Source organism: Furipterus horrens, unplaced genomic scaffold, assembly GCF_987537825.1.
Source record: "Furipterus horrens unplaced genomic scaffold, mFurHor1.1.pri manual_scaffold_7, whole genome shotgun sequence".
Classification (NCBI taxonomy): domain Eukaryota; kingdom Metazoa; phylum Chordata; class Mammalia; order Chiroptera; family Furipteridae; genus Furipterus; species Furipterus horrens.
Genome location: NW_028327177.1, coordinates 112,211,244 through 112,233,548, shown reverse-complemented (window position 1 = coordinate 112,233,548; position 22,305 = coordinate 112,211,244). Strand labels below are relative to the sequence as shown.

Sequence of the window (22,305 nt, the reverse complement as noted above, 5' to 3'; positions counted from 1 at the left end):
AGAAAAAACTGATTTTTATTAAATAGATTTTTTTAAGTCCAAATTCTGCAGGAGACCATGGAGAAATACTTCTCAGAGCCATATTAACCAGAGTGAATCAGGAATCAATTCACAACTTCCCACCAAGTAGAAGAGCCAGACTTATAGCATTTAAGTATGTTCATCTGCTTTCAAATTACAGAGCAATCTCTCTGTAATTTGTGTCTGCATTCAATCCACTCCTCAAAAACTATCTGACAGATTCACCAAACACTTACTTTGATTTCTGGTGACCTGTGATTGTGAATTAGAGATTTCTAATTCTATAGAGTTAAAGAAAAAGAAAGGAAACTGACTTATGATTCGAATTACCTATCAAATTGACTAAGGATCTCTTGGTGAAAAATTGTCAAATATCATTTCTGTCACTGGCCATAAACAATTAGTATCATTAATTTTAAAGTTTTGTTCTATTTTTCTAAATGTAAATCATTTATTTTTTGTTTCCCTAAGAGTGGTAGACCAAAAAAGAGAAAAAATGTAATGTAGAACCAGGAGCTACATGCTCTTACCACTAGATGGTGACCTTACCTCAGTAAGCTAAAATGCTGAATCAGTAAAGTGAAAACCGATAAATGTGCTGATGAAGTAGGGCCACTAAATAAGGAGATTTAGGCAATGGAAAATGGAATACAGGTACATTTTTGTATAGTATTAGATACGTAGGTTAGAAGAGGGTAAAAGAGAAAATGTATAACAGTCTAAACATTTGCAAATCTTTTTATTTTTTAAGATTTTGTTTATTTATTTTTAGAGAAGGCTGAAGGGAGAGAGGGAGAGAAGCATTGATGTGTGGTTGCCTCTCACATGCCCCCAACGGGGGACATGGCCTGCAACCCCGGCTTGTGCCCTGACTGGTAATCAAACTGGAGGCCATTTGGTTCGCAGGCCAGTGCTCTATCCACTGAGCCACACCAGCCAGAGCCATTTACAAATCTGGAAAATTCTGTCAAAACCAAAAAATTGAACAAGAAAATAATAAAATAAGAAACAAAAATGCATATTAAAAGTTTATAATTTTAAATGTGACACAGTATTTCCATAAGTAATATAAAATATTTTAGGAGTATATAAATATAAAATTTATAGAGAAAGGAGACTTAGACTTTAAGATAAATTTATACTCAAAATCAAGAACTAAGCACAAAAGTCTAATAATATTCAACAAAGGAAAATTTGGTGTAATAGCATGTATCAAAATTGACTTTAACTTGAGAGAAGGAACATGGAACTGTGATACATGATATTCTTAATGCTTATTTTTATATATATTTAATTCCTATGCAAAAAGTCCTCCAGCTTTTTTATATGAAGTTCTGCCAGGCTAGTGCTAAGAATACAGTGTTAAATAAGACACATTCTTCCCTGAAGCACCTCAGTCAGAGTTAGAAGGATTGGGGCTAGTTGGGAAATTAGAAGCCGGATAGTGCCAGCTCCCAACTAATGCAGGAATCCTGACAACTTCTGCCTAAATAATTGTAGTGATAAGAAACCTCACTTCTTCATATAACCCACTGCTTCATAGAGCTATTTGTAGGAAACACCTCTTTACATTGAAGCATTTCAGTTTAAGGGCATTTATATCCAATAGTTCTAGCTCTGCCCTCTAGTACAACACAGAAAAGTCAGCTTCTTCCACCTGACAGTCAGCCATTCAGAGCATGGTCACAGCTACACTAGAGTCTTATTTTTCTTCAAGAGTAAACATTAGTACATTAGTGCATTAGTATCTTTCACAATAATTTAGAATATATTTACCCTTCTTTGTTTTATGTTTTCTGCACATTTTATATTCAGTCTATAAATCAGACAACAATACTGCTTTATGTGAAATATTGATTAGAGACCTTTCTTGGGTGGGCATCCAGCTGCTATTCAAAACTCTGAGCAGAGTTATTCAACTAGCTATAAATCCAACCCATATGTTTCTGTCACAAAAGTCTTTGTTATAAAACTTTGCAACCTCATTAATTTATCAGGCAATTTTCCAAGGAAGACATACAGACAGTGGGTACATGAAAAGCTGCTTAGCATCACTAATCATCAGGGAAATGCAACTCAAAACCACAATGAGATATCACCTCACACCTGGCTGTTATCAAAAAGATAAGAAATAACAAGTGTTGGAGAGGATATGGAGAAAAGGGACCCCTTCTGCACTGTTGGTGGGAATGTAAACTGGTACACTATGGAACACGGTATGGAGGTTCCCCGAACATTAAAAATAGAACTACCATATGATCCGGCAATTCCACTCTTGGGTATTTAGCTGAAGAAAATGAAAACACTTAACTCAAAAAGATATATGCACCTCGTGTTATTTGTAGAATTATTTACAGTAGCCAAGATATGTAAACAATTTAAGTATCCATCAATGGATGAAGAAAATTCCACAACATGGAATATTATTCAGCCAAAACAAAAAAGAGCAAAATCTTGCCATTTGTGACAACATTAACGAAACTTGATGGCATTGTGCTGAGTGAAATAAGTCAGAAGAGAAGAACAAATACTATATGATCTAACTTGTATGTGGAATCTTTAAAAAAAAGCAAGCTCATGGAATAGAGAACAGATTGGTGGTTGCCAGAGGCAGGGAGAAATGGGTGAGGGGAATCCAGAAGTACAAACTTCCAGTTATAAAATAAGATCTGGGATGTGACATACAGCATAGTGGTCTTTGGAAAAGTAATTGATATCTTTAATATTTTTATTTGGTTTTGTTTTCCTTTGGAACCAGGTTATTCAGAGAATATTCTACACAGTGAACAGATCTTGGAGTGGAAAAATTACTTCAACAGAGATAAGAAAAAGCAACTTTTTGCAAGTATGCCTTATTGGAATTCACGTATTAGAAGCAATTTAAATAATATTCTTACTTCATTTAAAAAATATTTGACTGCTTGCTGTATGCAAAGCTCTGTCACACTTTTAATAATTAAGTTATTTACCAGGTACTTGGGATGTGTTGAGGGGAACAAGGGATTTTTACATCAACACATGCACTGCAGAGCAAAAGAGAAAGTGCACAGCCATACCTGACTTGAAAAATATCACAGAAATGTATAATAAATATTCAAAGAAGACTTCACAGAAGGACTGGTATGTGATCTTGACCTTGGAGATATCAGGAATTTACCAAGATAAAGAAGTTAGAACAAAAGGGGATTCCAGATAAAGGAAGCAGCATAAGCAAAGGCCCAGAAGCATGACAGTACAATACCGTACTCAATAGAAAGTCCTAAGTGGCCAAAGGCTCCACAGAGAGAGTGACCAATGATGAGACATGAGGGATGAGATGGGGCTGGGTTGAGAAAGGCCTTGCAAAACAAATAGAAAAATTTCAACTTAATCCTTTGATCAATGACTCTATCCAGATCCTGCTGGAAAGAAAGTACTAAATATTCCTTTTAGAAAGACTACATTTCATTCACTTATTGTATTTATTTTATGAGAAAACATTGACCACTAGTGGGAAACTTTTACCGACGCAATCTTCATGCCTGATTGTGCAAGCTTCTATTAACCTGAAAAAGGCATTATTGTTCACACTTGAAAATACATGAAATATATTTTAAATGAATTATACTAAATGAAGTTTAGGCTATATATTAAACAACATTATTTACTCTTTTTTTTTTCCTATCTTTATCTGTGACAAAGTAATGAAGACTTGGCAAAAATAGCAGCCCATATTAAATATACAAATGTTTTGTATTCTAAATGAACAGTAATCATCACAGTTATATTAACATTTATTGAATGCCTAGTGCATGCCTGAGCTCTCAGTAGGTAATATGGGGTGTGTTGAAATGACAACAATTCCATAGAAGAGGCCTTACACCTCACATTCCTGAAGCACATTAGAATTTGTAGTTTCTGGATCATTATTATAATCCGTAATTTTTTTTTTAATTATGATAAAATTTGAGGCCCAAGTATGGTTGAATGACTAAGACAAGATCAAACAGCAAGTAGGTGGCTGAACTGGAAATAGAACTCAAGTGTTGTGCTTCCAAGAGCATGACTTATTTTCCCCTCTGTTTTCTTCCCTACCCTTCTCCTTAGCCTTCCTCTTAGCACATGACTGTATGCTCATAAAACATTCTAATGACATGAACATATCTGGAATAATAATCTGAAGTCACTGTTTATCTCTTCATCCTGCCATTTCATCCCCTGTGGTTTTATATATCTATATATACATGAAGTATATAGTTTTGTTTTGTATGGCTGCTCTTTTGAGTTTTTTAAATATATGTGATCATACTATTCTGTTAACTTGAGTTATTTTTTGTTTTTGTTTTTTTGTTTTCTTCTTTTTACTTAACAATATGTCTTAACATTCTTTTCATTCCTGTTCAAATAAATTTATATCATTCTTTTAACTACTGCACAATCTATGGCATGGCTATACCATTTGTAATCAATTACATATTCCTCTACTGATGGTGTTAAAGTCATTTTCATATTTTCCCTGAACAACGATGTAGTGAACATCCTTCTACTTTCCTCTTGTGTGTATATGAATAAGAATTCCTCTAGAATAGACTACTGGAGGGAAATGCTAGATCAAATGGTGTGAGCATTTTCAATTTGATCCCGCAAATTTTCCTTTCTAAAAGCCTGTACTCATTCATACTTACACTTATATGCTCACCAACAGTAGAAGTTATTCATTTTTTTCATTTTATGAAAATGAGAACTGCTTGTTTCTCAAGATTTGTTTTATTATACATATTCTGCTTTTTATACGTTAAAGAGAATTTTATAAAATAAAATATTACAAGCAAATTTGGAAAACAAAAATCACGTTCACATTCTGTCACCATAAGACAACTAATACCATTTTTGTATGTGTTCTTATAGTCTCATTCATATGCATATTTGGAGTTTAGGATATTACATAGTTCTTAATGTGTGCAATTATGTATTATGTATTGTGTATTTTGCACTTACCACATCATAGTTTTCCTTTAATTTTATATAGACTTCGTAATTTTTACTGGATGCATATCTCCTGTTGAGTAAATTCCCATAATTTAATAATTTATGTTGTTTTCAATTTGACAAAGCATATTGTTTGCCCAGTATTTATATTTTAGAAAATATTTTTATCAAAGTAATATATTTACATTATGAAATAGTAACCTTTGTTCCTTAATGTTTTTTATCTTGAATTCCATTTCATTTCCCCATAATATTGACACATGTGTTCTCTCTATTAAGATTTAGATAATATGTGTTTGTTCATCTCTCTTTTTTTTTTTTCCCTTTTAAATTTTATTTTAGACTTATCTCTTCTAGACAGTATATATCTAGATTTGTTTGGGGGGGGTTCAGTTTTTATACTCAATCTGAAATTTTTTAATAGGGAAATTTAACTCATATATCTTTATTGTGATTGTTAATATATTGGCTATTATTTGTCATTTTATTTTGTTTTTTCTATTTCCTAAGTTTCCTTTGGTTTCTTCTTTATGAGTCTTTCATTTCTGACACTGTCTTCTTTATCTGCCCATTTACATAGTAATTTGGCTAATTTTAAGAATTCTGGTTTCAAAATCATTGTTTCTGGTGTTTTCCCTAAGGGTGCACAAGTGAGTCAGGGGGGACCCAAATTTACTTCCAGCTCAGGGCTCTGAAGCTTCACACACCCCACCCCACCCCCGCAACCCCACCATGCTTCCGTGCCGGGCCACCACGCATCATCACAATGGTATACCTAAGTCACCTTTATGGTAAATGTCATTTCATTACAAAACCAAGCCCTGTATATGGATGCCCACTCTTCATAATAGAATAGATGGTCACTCTGCATAACCTTGACATTAAAAGTGATGTCAGTATATGGCCATGTAACTAAGCCTGTTGTCTAATTGTTCTGTGCTTGCTAGTCTGGGGACCTCTAATAGGCTGCAGTCCCCTTGGTGATGGTCCTTTCCTTTTCTTGCTATTAAATCCTCCACAGCATCTAATGATTTGCTAAGCATATTACAGAGCTCATAAATGCTTATAGATTGATCAGATGATTAAAGGAAGGATGAGGTTCCCTATTAAAATTCCCAGTTTGATACCAAAACCAAAACTTTTAATTCAATTTAAAATAAAAATTTACTAGATTCTGTATAATGGCCAAAGCTTGGTTTTCATAATTTTAAAATAAATTTTCTTTATTCATACCATTTCAGACTCTAGCCCTTTTGGAAGAAGAAGAAGATATAAACCAAATCACAGACTACTTTTCCTATGAACATTTTTATGTTATTTATTGTAAATTCTGGGAACTAGATAGTGATCATGACCTCTACATCAGCCAGGCCGATCTATCTCGATACAATGACCAGGGTGAGTTTCTATAGATGTTTAGACTTAACTGTTTTAAAGAAGGTAAGAGTTGTATAAATTTTCTCCACTCATTAGGGGGAATTCCCATTTCTTAAATTCTGTACTCTTTAGAGGGCCAAGACTTTTTAAGTGGGAATGAGTGAAAATACTAATTTTTTATTTAGAAGCCAGGTGCAGGAGAAGGGGTTTGGAGGTAAATAAGCAATTAAGAGTGTTAGTTTTGAGGACTTGGAGAGTCTAAGAAGTGATGTTTATCTTCTGATAATGAATTGAATAAGATCCACACCTGTATAAAATTTATTTGAAAAGGAATATTATATACTTTTATAAATTTATTTTATAATATTTATGCACAGCCATAGATGAAAATAATGTTTCTAATATGTCAGTGTTTTCAAGAACACTTATAAAAACTTACCTTTTGGAATTTAATTCTTTTTGGCTGATGAAGTTTGTGTGCTTTCATTTGTCAAAAAACAGAAAGTCATACATCACAAAGCACCAAGATACATTGATTCATTCTTCTAAGATTGATTGTCCCTGTTCTATTCTTAAATGTCTTCTCAGACACTAATGATTTTTTTTAAATCAATCTTTTTAGCCTTTTAGATGCAGTAGAGTACAAACCTTATATGAATGTATTGAATTTTACTTCTGCTATTTGGCATATCTATATATATCTTAAGAAAAGGTTCATTCTATATGATGTCAAGTTTTTAGAACTTTCATATTTAAGAAACAGAGTTCTGTCTCTCAGATTCTCAGGTGACAACCAGGCATGAAAAGGAAAATACTCAAATATATTTATTTGATAAGCATTTTAGTACTACATCCTCTCTTATTCAAGTATTTACAACCTTCCTGTCACCAAAATAGCATAAAGATAGAGATATTCATCGGGTCAGCTTTATTAGTGATGCACTTTCTGATTACCAGTGGCCAGATCATCTATATATGAGCCAGCCTTCCGAGGTCATGGAAAACCCTATGGGCTCTGGCTGACATAACCATAATTCTTAGTATGTCCCTAACTATAGTATATCCACACGTACAACTCATAGTCATGTTAAAGAGATGATGTCCAGAGAAACAGGCATCCAGGCCTGCATGACAAAGGGCCCACTGAAACTGTGTAATTGTCCACCCTCCAACCTTTCCATAATGGGACAATATGGTCTTTGGTTTTAGGAGGCTAAACCTTCCAAATCTAAAAAAGACTTTCAAAAATACTTTAGCTTTGAAATTAAATATCCTTGTCTTTTCTATACAGCCCTCTTTTCTACATAGTTCAAATTATTAACTCCATAAACCAATGTTCAACAAAGTCTAGAGGTCCGTATATAAGCTTTGATATGTAGCCAGACGTGGCTGTACTGACACCCATATTCTCAACATTCTTCAGCCAAAACTAACTTACCTTTTTGTTGACTGTACCTAACTTTATGCAGAAGAGTTAGATGCTGATTGCTGCTAACTCTCTAATGACCTTATCGTTGGTTCTGGAATTTTAGTGTGCATGCCATTGTCTGGGGCACTTGTTAAAAGAACAGATTTCTATCCTCACCACCTCCCTAGGTCTGAGATCCACTGTCATTTTCTTTTTTGAAAAAAACAAATGCTTTTGGTTATTTTCAACCCACAACGAGGTATGCTACTCTAGAGCAGCGATTTTCAACCACTGTGCCATGGCAGGCACACTGGTGTGCCGCAAGAATTTCTAAAACATGCAATACCCAACTATTGAGTCAGGGGTACTGCCCTCTTTTCCCTTAGATTGTCAAATAAAAAATGACAACAGCCAACAAAACAATAGCAATCCAGTGTAACTGAATAAAAATTATACCTCTTTTATACCTATCTTTTTTTCAGATGGGCAAAAAAATTTATTTTGGTGTGCCAAGAATTTTAGTAATTTGTTTTCATGTGTGCCATAATATAAAAATGGTTGAAAATCGCTGCTCTAGATTATCTAGGATCTATCATCAAAAGCAACATACTATCTTAAGATATATTTGCCTCTCTCTTTGAATAAAATGTATTGATGGGATTTCTAAAAAGTATACATTATATCATGCTATAACCTGGACTTTTATGGAATGAGAATATGAAAACTATGTTTATGGTATGTTTTGGTATCGTTTGTAAAAGTCTATTTGAAAGCATTCTTCATTGTTTTATTTAACATTCCTTATATTGGGAGTTGATCAGTTCCCCCTTGAATTGAATGCTAGGATAAAATCTGTCTTGTTTTAAAGAAAACTTGTCTTATTAGATAACAAGATCAATACAACTTGCATACATTTTTGTCTTAGTTGCCAGGATGTCCAGAACTAACTTGATACTCAACTATATTAATACATTCCAGCTATCAGGCACATTCATTTGCTTGTTCTTTTTTAAAAATGATTGATTGATTGACATGCCTCATATTCTTTTCAAAAAGTATAAATTATTCGTAAGTAAAATTTTAATTACTCATAGTCTCATGGAAGATTATTATGTTTTAGCTTGTAGCTACTGAAAACAAATTTCCCAAAAGTACTGCCTTTATGGAGTGTGTTTTTAACTAACTTTGTGCTTTTTTACTTATACTTAGCTTCCTCAAACAGAATTATTGAAAGGATATTCTCTGGGGCAGTAACAAGGTAAGAAAAAGCACCTGAATTTAAAAATAAACTAAGTAAAACAATAACAGGCTTCCTGTGTAATTTAGTAGTGTTGTAGGTCAGAAAATACCCTCAATATATATAGTCATGGCTTTATACTAAACAGTAGTAATTCATTAATATATGAGCATTAGTCCTTTATCTAAATACAGGTGGCAGTATTTGATCCTGGTGGTTATTTGCATTTAAATTACCAACCAGATTTTTTTCTACATATCTGCAGATGCTGTCTGGTTTTACCCTCTAGGCCTTTGAAAACAAGGTAGACCATGGAAGGAGTTACCCTTGTGAGGTTTCCAGCATTCTAGTTTTTTTACGCTTAACTTAATTTCCAAAGGAAGATATTGCTTTATTTCTTTGTCTATCATCATACTGAATTTATCTGAGTAATTTCTCAGGAAACTTTAAAACCATGTGTTTTTTCTTTCCCAGGGGAAAAACAGTACAAAGAGAGGGAAGAATGAGCTATGCAGATTTCGTTTGGTTTTTGATATCTGAGGAAGATAAAAGGAACCCCACCAGGTATGACTTCTGAGTTTCCTTTGCCAAGATGTTAAACACATGAACAAGCTTGAAAACGTCATGATGCATACATACCTAGTGAATGCCAATTCGACCTAGTGGCACCAAGATGTATTAGACATAGTCTCTGCCTCAGACTGAACCCAGAATCTTACAGCATATCGAGAAAAGTGCTGTTATCCCCAGAAGCAAAGGTGAAATGACATATGAGCTATCCTGAGGGGTAAGTGGGACTAGTAAGCATTTATATGGAATGTGGGTATAGATACTGTGAATTTATGTTTTGTGATCTTTATGGTTCAGTAGTGAATAGGAGAGGGAATGAAGAGCAAATTGTGGATGAAGCCAGTATCAACTTGATACCAAAACCAGAGAATCACGTACAAGAGAATAAAACTGCAGACTCACCTCTCTTAGGAAGATAGACCCAAAACTTATTTCCAAAATACCAGCAACTCAAAGTTCAACTTCTCAACATCCCAGGCCCTTCTTCCAGGATCATCAGATGCCCCAAGGGAAAGAGGTCTCAAGTGCCAGGCTCCTCCTCTCTGGATTTCCTTCTAGATCTGGCCCCCTAATTTTTCACTGCCCTGTTAATAGTCCAATGCCTTCAAACAAAATGTTTTCTCCAGGTTTTCTTAGTGGGGGCGGCATGGGAGAGGGGGGTTGATTTAACCAAAACACTTCGTTTATCATTATCAGAAGCAGAATCCTTCAGATCAACTTTTCATACCTTAAAATCCATAACTGGATAGTGACCTACGAGATTTTGCCAGAAAAGGTCTTTTGAGTCAGAAGATTTCTTTTGTGCCCCTTTTCTGCCTTTCATGTTGCCTTCCTCTCACCTAACAGCTAACATATTGTTAAGGCTTTATTCTTTGCCCTTTAACAAGTATTTCATACTCAGTGGATTATTTAACCATCATATCGCTGTGAGTTTAGGTGTCAGCTGTCCCATTTTATAGTTGAGGAAACAGAAGTTCTGAGAGGTTGTAGACCTAGTAAGTGACCTAGCTTGGATCCAAATCCAGGTCTGTATGACTAAATCCTGGGCTCTCTATCACCTCTTTATCACTATATAATATATGGCTCAGGATGCAAGACAGCATGTTTACATGTCTTATCTTTCTACCAGCTAGGCTATGGAATCCCTGAAAGAGGTTTCTTTTGGTGTTCTGAAATTCTTTACTGCATGAGAGACTCCAAATTAGGCTAATCACAGAAGAAAGTAACTCCTGATTTTGGCTTGCTGATGTTTGTTTCCTTGGCACCTAGTGGCACTACTAGCCGCTCCAGTGTATTTTGTTGTCAGTGCTTCACATTGCTTTCCTAAAGTAGAATGTGAGCACAAGACCGTTCAACTTAACTTTTAACATAATGAAGAAAATATCTATACATCTAAATCAAACTCTTATTTAACAAAATGTAGTAGGCAACACTTTGCAAAAAAACAGGTTTGTGGCTTATAAAAGACATGGTGGAATAGACGAGTTTCATGAAAGAAACAACACACTTACTAAAGTGTGATGAGTGTTGTATAAAACATTGCAAGTCATCACTCAATGCTGCCAGTAGGTTCTGTGACTTTAAGCAAAACGACATAGAATGAAACCAATTTCATCATAAGCTAATTGATATAAACAAGAATTAAGTTCCTATAGCATCACATCAGCATTATAACAAAACAACGTTGAATGAAATGAAGTTATTCAAGGACCTGTTGTACTGCTTACAGAGTTAGGATCTTGAGTCTTTCCTGAGCCAGTTCCTGTCAGGGTTAGATATAGAAAGCGTCTTTGGGTAAGTTGTTTTTGTGGACAGGCTCTTGGCACACCTCTTTCGGTGTGTCATTTAACCACCCTTTACTCCTGGTTTTTATCATGTTCTGCTTCTACCTCGGTCTTCTGACTAGGTATTCTCTCCACCAATTACCTCATTCGCCTTTGTGTCTGAGGGCAATCGGCCAGTGCCTTTGAAGGTAGTAGATGCTTAAATATGTATGCTGAATATGCAGAGGAATATACGTTTAGTTACTTCCTAAGGAGTTTATATCAGGGGTGAGAAATCTCCAGAACAGAACTTAGTTTTATTCAGCCTAAGGACAAGGGCAAGAGGTAATCTTATTTATGTCTACAGTTTGCCGTGAATATAATTATGCTTTAAAACCAAAAATTGGTGAAAGATACAGCAAAAATGTAATACTGGTTCTCTTTGGGTAGTTATTCTTTTTGTGGTTTTTCTGGTTGTTTGTTTTCAGTTTTCCTGTCATGAATAGTCATTACTTCTAGACTCTGAGAAAATGTTGCCTTTGGTAAGAAAAAAAATCTGCGTTGAAAAATATTTTATTATTTCCAATAATAAAATGTCCTCTGAACATGTCCTGTATGTGTTTAGCCATCAGCCAGCCACTGCTTCTAAACTTTCAGGAACAAATAACTGCATACTAAGGTATATTGTTTGAATTATCTAGCTTTAAGCCCAAAAACATTATCTCTTTTGTACATTGATCCTTTTTATGCTCTCTAATACCTACAGAATTACATCTGATTTATCTACCACATGATACTCTCAAATATTTAAAGGTAGCTATCACATGACTTCAGCAAATATGAGGCAGTATATCTTTCTTGGCATTCTAGCTTTCTTTTTCTCTTATGGACTATTACAAAGAACTGAAGTGTATGCTTTAGCTTTATTTATTGTATAGACTCTTGTATCTTGTTCTTAATTGAAAATGCAACTGGCTTAAATAATTTAGTTTATATTTCTCAGTAAAATAAATTGACTTTCACTTCAGTCCTATTAAGTATTTGTCAAAATAAAGAGTAATTTTCTTTCTATTATCCTCATTGCTATTATCTTAAGTAATAAAGAATTTCAAGACACCAAGAAACCTAATAGACCAAAGGGCAGTCTACTGTCCTTTTTGTACTATTCAGGACATGGAGAGCATTATGCTCAGAGAAAGACAAGTACCATATGATTTCACTCATGTGGAATCTAATAAACAAAATAAACTAGCAAGCAAAATAGAGACAGACTCAGAGATAGAGAGAAACAGACTGACAGCTGTCAGAGGGGACGGCGGTTGGAGGCTGGGTGAAAAAGGCGAAGGGATTACGTTAAAAAAAAGAAAAATCCTCAGACACAAACAACAGTGTGATGAGTACCACAGGGGAAGAGGCATGAAGGGAGGTAGAAGAGGGTAAAGGTGGGATAAATGATGACAGAAGGAGACTTGTGGTGAAGACACAATACAATACACAGATGATGTACAGTTGTGTGATTGAAACCTATATAATTTTATTAACCAATGTCACCCCAATAAATTCAATTTAAAAAAAAAGAAAAGAAAATCATCAGGAAAAAAAAAATGACCATATATGTAACAACCACACATTACAACATTACAGAGCCCTCTGCCCATGAGCTCTCTCCCCAGGGTTTTTCTCACCATCAGGAAGTGTTTCCAAGTGGGGAGGTACTCTGCCCCTTGTAAAACGCTCAAATGTGATATGTCTGGGCCTCCCCATGGCCAGACTCCATCACCTCATATTCATTGGATCCAATAAATGTCTCCTCTGTTCTTTGGTGGTAACATTAAACATCAGGCTGTTACAATTTTTAGAATAGATTTCTCAAAAGAATTTTGCAAGTGTTAAAAATTCAGTTTGTTGAAATAATGTAAAATTTATCTTTCTGGATAAAGATACACACATCTTAGTGTGACTTACTTGAAAACAATTAATAGTCACCACTTAGTTATTTTCACCTTTCTCTCCTCAAACAGATTTTTCTAAACCATTGAAAGAATTTAATCAAGGGTCTCCAAGAACTTTCCCAGAGTTTTACTTTGCCATAAATCAGTAGCTCTTTATAGAAAAATATTGTTCCTTGTTACCAATTAATGCTGTTGGCTTTATATTCTGTGATTAATTGATGACATGGCTATACTTGCTACCCTAAGTGACAGTGCTAAATGATGACATAGCCATAAGAGAGTGTGAATAAGTGTCTGGTGAAGATAGCAACTTAACCACATACAGTACTTTTGACTTCTCTTGAAATTCTTTAAAATGATAGTTAATAGATTTTTATTCAAGAAATATATCCATAATAACAAAGGACAAAGAAGAAGAGATAATAATAAAGATTTGCAAACTGGAAAATAAATAAACTTAGAAGACTGTTCGAATCCTAAGCCACCAGAGGTAAAGACTAAGAAGGAACTGGGTATACTTAGCACAAAGCTCCAAACATTCAGGTCTTGGGGATACCGGGAACCTTGGAAGAGGGGGCAAGGTAAAGATAGAGCCAAAAATCAGAACAGTTTATATAAAGTTTGTTTAAAGAAACAGTTGATATTCAGGACATCTCCTCTCCCCAGGCAGAAGCCTGGTGAGTTATTCCCTGGAGAGTGTAAAATAAAGAGCCTCTGGACTGGGAAGTACTAGAAACAACTGAAGGTATAGGTACCACATTGAAAACACATTAAATGAATATATGCGTACTGAGCACTGAGATGACCAGACTTCATTCCTCACTCAACTCACAGAATTCTAGCAACCTATCCTAAATCTCCACGTAGAAGATTAAAAGATGTTTTTCTGCAAAATCTGTCCCGCCCGAGAATAAAAACGTGAAGATTGGACATCAGGTCCTCCCCAATGAAACAACCCAGCCAAATCATTAAAGCCCAGAGTCAACAGACGCATAGGTCAGAACTTTCAATCAGCTTTTTAGCATTTGCTCTTAAGTATGAGCAGAGAACAAAGGGTCACTAAATACCTGAGTAAAGCCTCTTACATAAAAGATAGAAACCAGACAAATAGAAAGGGGGGAAATAACTTAGATGAAACAAAATTTCAGGGAAAAGAAACCTTCAGCAACAACAATGAAGACACTGTTACTGATATCCTCAGAGATAAGAGAAATTACATTTACTGAACATAAACAGAATGATACTTTTTATAAAAGGAACATTTAGGGAACCAAAAATACCTCTGGAAGATCGAAACTATGATAGCAGAAATGAAAAACAATGTTCAGAAGATAAAGCCTTTCAGAAAGAAAAAAATGAAAATACAAGATATGAACGTTAGAGAACCATTCTAAAAAGTGCATTGTAACTGGAAATCGAAATGGGATTTAGGCCATGTACGTAATTTTAAAATTTAACCATAAGAGACTGAAATCAGCAAGGTAGATGGCATAAGTTTCCACTGCTCATACCCTTTGCAGAAACATCAATTTGATCAACTATCCATGTGCAAAAATACCTTCACAAGATATAAAGATTCCAGATAAGAAGCTGCAGCATGTGGGTAGAGCACAGAAATAAGATGTATTGAAGAGGATAGAAAGGAAAATACCATATTACCCATGTTATCCCATTCCCTAAACCCAGGCAGCTTAGCGTGGGGAGAGACACCCTCCCTATGGGAGAAGGAGAGTGAAATGATACCACAGAAATACAAAGCATCACAAGACACTATTAAGAACATTTGTATGTCAGCAAATTGGATAACCTAGAAGAATGTATTAATTCCTAGAAACATACAACCTACCAAGACTGAAGCATAAAGAAACAGAAAATCTGAACAGACCAATAATGAGTAAGGAAATAGAATCACTAATCAAAAACCTCCCAAAAAAGAAAAGCCCAAGACCTGATGAATTCCCAGAAGAATTCTACCAGTTAAAAAAATTAATTCCAATCCTCAAACTTTTCTAAAAATTTTAAAGATTTTATTTATTTATTTTTAGAGAAAGGGGAAGGGAGAGAGAAAGAAAGGGAGAGAAACATCCGTGTGAGAGAGAAACATCAATCAGTTGCTACTCATATGTGCCCCAACCAGGGACCAAACCCTCAACCCAGACATGTGTCCTGACCAGGAATCAAACCAGCAGCCTTTCATTTTACAGACGATGCCCAACCAACTGAGCCACACCAGTCAGGGCAAAGTTTTCCAAAATATTTTAAAAGGCGGAATACATTCAAATTCATTTTATGAGGCCAGCATTACCTTTACACCAAAGCCAGACAAGGACACCACAAGAAGAGAAAGTTACAGGCCAGAAATCTTGATGAACATAGATGCAGAAAACCTCAACAAAATGCTCGCAAACGGAATTCAGCAGCACATTAATATGATCATACACCATGATCAAGTGGAGTTTATACCTAGGATGCAAGGGCAGTTCAGTATATGCAAATCAGTAAGTGTCATATCGTATTAACAGAATGAAGGATTTGGTTTTTGGTTCAGTATTTGTTTTTTGTTGCCTTTGCTTTTGGTGTCAGATTTTAAAAATCATTGCGAAGACCTATGTCATGGAGCTTGTCACCTGTTTTCCTTTAGGAGTTTTATGTTTCAAGTCTTACATTCAAGTGTTTAATCCATTTTGAATTAATTTTTGCATATGGGGTAAGATAGTGGTCCAGTTTCATTCTTTTGTGTGTGGTGTCCTTTTCCTAATACCATTTATGGAAGAGAATGTCCCTTTCCCCACTGTATATTCTTAGATCCTTTGTCATAAATCAATTGACCATATATGTGTGGGTTTATTTCTGGGCTCTTTATTCTATTCCATTGATCTATGTTTCTGTTTTTATGCCAGTACCATACTGTTTTGAATACTAAGGTTTTTAGTTTATTTTGAAATCAGATAGTGTGATGCCTCCCACTTTGTTCTTGTTGCTTAAGACAGCTTTGGCTATTCATATTCTTTTGTGGTTCATACAAATTGTAGGACTGTTTGTTCTATTTCTTTGAAAAATGCCATTGGAATTTTGATAGGGATTGCATTGAATCTATAGATTGCTTTGGGTAGTATGGACATATTAACAATATTCCAACAACCCATGAGCATGGGATATCTTTCCATTTATGTGTATCTTTATTATTTTCTTTCTTAACTGTCCTATAGTTCTCAGTATACAAATCTCTCACCTATAGTTCTCAGTATACAAATCTTTCACCTATAGTTCTCAGTATACAAACCTTTCACCTCTTTGGCTTAATTTATTCCCAGGTATTTTATTCTTTTTGATTCAATTATAAATGGGATTGTTAATTTCTCTTTCTGCTAGTTTGTTGTTGGTTATAGAAATGCAACAGAGGTGAGGGGGAGGGAGAAAGGGGGGTAAGTAGGGGAAGGGTCTAGTCAAGGAACTAGTATAAATGACCATGGACATGGACAATGGGGTGAGGATTGACTGGGAGAAGGGGTGGGCTGGGTAGGGGGGAGCAATGGGGGAAAAAGTGGGACGAATGTAATAGAAAAACAATAAATTTAAATAAATTTTTTTAATTGTAAGCATATAAATTTGTATTATGACCCCCTCCAAAAAAAAGAAAAGAAATGCAACAGATTTTTGTAATGATTGTGAATCCTGCAGTTTTACTGAGTTCATTTATTAGTTCTAACAATGGTTTTGGTGGAGTATTTAGGGTTTTCATCTGCAAATAGTAACAGTTTTCCTTCTTTCTTCCCAGTTTGATGCCTTTTGTTTCTTTTTCTTCCCTAATTATTCTGGCTATGACTTTGAGTACTACATTGAATAAAAGTGGGGAGACTCTTGTTCCTAATCTTAAGGGAAAGCTTTCAGCTCTGGGTTTCTCATCTATGGCTTTTATTATGTTGAGGTACATTCCCTCTGCACGCATGTTGTTGAGAGTTTTTATCATAAATGGATGTTGAATTTTGTCAAATGCATTTTCTGCCTCTATTGAGATGACCATATTTTTTCTTTCATTTTGTTTATGTGTTCTGTCACATTGATATGTAAATGTTGAACCATCCTTGCATCCTTGTAATAACTCCCACTTGATCGTGATATGATTCTTTTAATATACTATTGAATCCAGTCAGCTACTACTTTGTTGAGGATTTTTACAACATTATTCCATTTTTACATTATTCCATCAGGAATATTGGCCTGTAATTTAATTTTCTTGCAAAATCCTTTTCTGGTTTTGTTATCAGGGTAATGCTGACCTTGTGAAACAAGTTTGTAAGTGTTCCCTCTTCTGTTTTATGAGAAGGATTAATATTAATTCTGGGACATTCAGTAGAATTTACCAATAAAGTTGTCTGGTCCTGAATTTTTGTTTGTTGGGATAATTTTGATTATTGATTCAATCTATCATACTAGTAACTGGTCTGTTCAGATTTTACTATTTATGTTTTTAAGTATATTTTATTGATTATGCTATTACAACTGTCCCATTTTTCCCCCCTTTCTCACCCTCTACTCAGTAACCCCCTTCCCTCCAGCAATACCCCCCACCTTAATTCAAGTCCATGGTTTTAAATTCTTTGGCTTCTCCATTTCCTATACTATTCTTAACATCCCCTATCAATTTTGTTCCTACCAATTATTATTCTTAATCCATGCACCATTTCCCCCATTCTCCCTCTTCCCTCTCCCAGCTGATAACCCTCCAAATGATATCCATATCTATAATTCTGTTCCTGTCCTAGTTGTTTGCTTAGTTTGGTTTTGTTTTTTAGATTCAGTTGTTGATAGTTGTGAGTTTGTCATTTTACTGTTCATAGTTTTGATCTTCTTTTTCTTAAATAAATTCCTTTAACATTTCATGTAATAAGGGCTTGGTAATAGAGAACTCATTTAGCTTTACCTTGTCTGGGAAGCACTTACTCTGCCCTTCAATTCTAAATGATAGCTTTCCTGGATAGAGTAACCTAGGTTGTAGGCCCTTGCGTTTCATAACTTTGAATACTTCTTGCCAGTCCCTTCTTGCCTGCAAAGTTTCTTTTGAGAAATCAGCTGATACTCTTATGGGTACTCCTTTGTAGGTAACTCTCTTCTTTTCTCTTGCTGCTTTTAAGATTCTCTCTTTATCTTTAGCCTTTGGCATTTTAATTATGATGTGTCTTGGTGTGGTCCTCTTTGGGTCCAACTTGTCTGGAACTCTCTGCTTCCTGGACTTGTATGTTTATTTCCTTCTCAAAATTAGGGAAGTTTTCTTTCATTCTTTTTTCAAATAAGTTTTCAACTTCTTGCTCTTCATCTGCTTATTCTGGCACCCCTGTGATTCAGATGTTGGTACATTTAAAGTTGTCCCAGAGGTTCCTAAGCCTCTCCTCAATTTTTGCATTCTTGTTTCTTCTTTCTGTTCCGGTTGAATGTTTATTTCTTCCTTTTTTCCCAAATTGTTGGTTTGAATTCCAGCTTCCTTTCCTTCACTGCTGGTTTCCTGTATATTTTACTTTATTTCACTTGTATAACCTTCATTTCTTCCTTTATTTTTTTGCCTTACTCTTTGAGTTCTCTGAGCATCTTTATCACCAGTGTTCTGAACTCTGCATCTGATAGGTTGGCTAACTCTGTTTCATTTAGTTCTTTTTCTGGGGTTTTGTTCTGTTGTTTCTTTTGGGCCATATTTTTTTGCCTCCTCAACTTAGCAGCCTCCCTGTATTAGTTTCTGTGTATTAGGGAGAGCTGCTTTTACTCCTTGTCTTAGTAGCTTGGCCTATACAGCAAAGGCACCTGTAAATTTTGTGGGGCGATGCCTTAGGCATTTGCCAAGGTGGGGCCATCCACTTCACTGCTTTATGGCTCTGTCTGTGGTAGCAGACTCAGAGAGAGGACAGTGCCTCTGCGTTGCTTCTGGCAGTTCACCCAGAACTTGCCCCATTTCCTCTGGTTTCACCCACTTTCTATATGTGATTGGCACCCTTCCAGCTGATGCCCTGGGGTTTGCGTACATTCTAAGTTCATGCAGGCCCTTTAAGCAGTGAAAATCCAGCAGTTTCTTCCACCACCTCAACCCACACTGGTATTTACAGCCAGAGGTAATGAGGGTTTATCTTCCCTGGGCTGGAACCCTGGACTGTGTGGTCTGGTCTAGAGCTTGGATGGCTCGCTCCCAGGATATTCCTCCCAATTTTTATCCACCACACGTGAATGTGAGACCATCCATTCCGCCATTGCTGCCGCTGCTGCTTAAGTCCCACCACCTCTCTGCCCAATCTCTGTGACTCCACGCCTCCTACCTGTATGGATAAATGCTGTTTCTTTAAACCTTTGGTTATCAGGCTTCCATATAGCTTGATTAGCTGATGGTTCTGGTTGTTATTTGTTTCTGAGGTCTGATTATAATTCTTTCTATGGTCCCGCAAGGAGGCAAAGCATGTCTGCCTACACCTCCATCTTCACCAGAAATAGATTTTTCTGTTTCTTCATGGTTTCCTTTTGGTAGGTTGTATGTTTCTAGGGCTATATCTGTATTCTTAGGTTGTCAGATTTGTTGGTTATTATCCATTTTAGTCTCTTTTAGTCCTTTATGTTTCTGTGGTATCAGTCACAATGTTTTCTCTTTCATTTCTGATTTTATTTATTTTAGACCTCTTTCTTGGTGATTCTAAGCTAAAGTTATATCAACTTCATTTCTTTTTTCAGAGAACCATTCCTTAGTTTCATTGATCTTTTTTTTTCGACTTTTTATTCTCTATGTCATTTATTTCTGTTTTGATCTTTGTTATTTCCTTTTTTCTACTAAATTTAGGCTTAATTTTTTTCTAGTTCCTTGAAGTGTACAGTTAGGTTGTTCGAGATTTTTCTAGTTTATTGATGTAGATACTCATTGCTTTGAATTTCCCTCTTAGAATAGCTTTTGCTGATCCCACAGTTTTTGGTATATTGAATTTCAATTTTCATTTGTCTCAGGCATTTTTTGCTATCTCTTGATTTCTCCTTTGACCCATTGGTTGTTCATTAGCATGTTAATTCCACATATGTGTGAATTTTTCATTTTTCTTTTAATTTTTTTCTGGTTTCATACAGTTGTGACTAGAAGTGGTGCTTGATATAATTTCAGTTTTTTTTTCATTGATTTTAGATGAGCAGAGAGAGAAAGAGAAACATTGATTTATTGTTCCACTTATTTATACATGCATTGGTTGCTCCTTATATGTGCCCTAACCAGGGATCGAACCAGCGACCTTGGCATAGTGGGATGATGATCTTATCAACTTAGCTACCTGGCCAGGGCATTGATTTCAAACTTCTAAAATTTATTCACACTGGTTTTGTGGCCTACCATGATCTGTTTGGAGAAAGTTCTGTGTGCACTTAGAAATGTGTATTCTGTTGCTTTTTGATAAATGTTCTCTATTTATCTATTAAGTCCATTGTGTCTATCATGTCATGTAAGGCCAATGTTTCCTTATTAACACATTGTACAAGGGTGTTTTGGGCCAACGTATTACGGCAGGAGTGGGCAATTTTTTGAAATATGCATGTGGATATTATCGTTATGTAAAATCACTATAAATTGAAAACTACTTTGAACTTTCTTTACAAAACTATGATTTTCTTAACTTAGAATGTATTCTTTGTTATTATGAAAGATAAAGACAGTCTATGCACAGTTTGCAAAAAAAGTAATTTTGTGTGTCCATCGTACAATGTGTTAATTTTCTGTCTGGATGCTCTCCATTGATGAATGTGGGGAAAGTCCCCTATTGTTATTGTAATACTATCATTTCTCCTTTTTGGTCTTGTAATATTTGGTTAGTATACTTAAGTGCTCCTATATATTAGGTGCATATATATATTTACAAATGTCCTATCCTCCTGTTGGATTGACCTCTTTTTCTGCACTGCCCTTCTTTGTCTTTTATCACAGTTCTTTTTTAAGTCTTGTATGAATTAAGTATTAGCTACCCCAACTTTTTTTGTTTGCTTGCTTGTTTGTTTGTTTGTTTCCATTTGCAGGGGATATCTTTCTCCATGCCTTCATTTTCAGTTTCTGTGTGTCCTTATGTCTGAACTGAGTCTCTTTATAGACCTTGTGTTCTTAATCATTCCAACACTCTGTCACTTTTGATTGGAGAATTTAGTCCATTTGCATTTGATAGATGTACATACTTATTTCTGTTTTGTTAATTGATTTATTGCTGTTCTTTTCTTCTCATGATCTCTTTGTTGTTTGATGACTTTCTTTAGTGGTATGATTATATTTCTTTATCTTTCATGTATGTACTCTAGGTTATTGGTTTGTTGTTGCCATGAGGCTTATATATAACAGTTTATATTAAAAACAATCTATTTCAGTTGGTAAGAACTTAGGCTTGAACACATTCTGATGCTCTAAATTTTTACTCTCCCCCTTCCACTTCTTATGTTTTGATGTCATGCTTTACATCTTTTCATTAACTGTTTTATTTGTTTGTTTCCATTTGCAGGGAATATCTTTCTCCATGCCTTCATTTTCAGATTCTGTGTGTTCTTATATCTGAGTAAGTCTCTTATAGGGTGCATATAGATGGGCCTGGTTTTTTAATCTTTTTACTAGCTTTTTAAGTGATTAATCTACGACCTTTACAATATATTTACTTTTACCAATGAGATTTATACTTTCATATTTTCTTATTACTAATTAGCACCCTTTCTTTTCAGCTTAAAGAAAGTCCCTTTGTCATTTTTTGTACAGCCAGTTTAGTGGTGATGAATTCCTTTAGCTTTGTTTAGAAAACTCTCTCCTTCAGTTCTGATTCACAGCTTTGCCAGATAGCATATTCTTGATTGGAATTATTTTTCTTTCAGTACTTTGAATATATTTTGCCACTCTCTGGCCTGCAAAGTTTCTGCTGAATATTCTGCTACTAGTATAAGCAGAGGTGAGGGGTTCTCTTGTACATGGGAAGTTTTTTTTTTCCTCTTGCTGCTTTTCAGGTTCTGTCCTTGTCTTTAACTTTT

The 22,305-nt window shown here is 35.2% G+C and overlaps 1 protein-coding gene across 2 annotated transcripts in view; it reads left to right on the top strand.

Moving 5' to 3' along the window:
• The window catches only part of PPP2R3A (protein phosphatase 2 regulatory subunit B''alpha), a 108,459-nt gene that overhangs the window by 49,354 nt on the left and 36,800 nt on the right, over nt 1-22,305 (top strand). For both annotated transcript variants that reach the window (XM_090284298.1, XM_090284299.1), the window contains exons 6-9: nt 2,780-2,866; nt 6,231-6,387; nt 8,984-9,032; nt 9,486-9,575. In XM_090284298.1, coding sequence (XP_090140424.1) covers nt 2,780-2,866; nt 6,231-6,387; nt 8,984-9,032; nt 9,486-9,575 — 383 coding nt within the window. The remainder of the gene's footprint in view (nt 1-2,779; nt 2,867-6,230; nt 6,388-8,983; nt 9,033-9,485; nt 9,576-22,305) is intronic.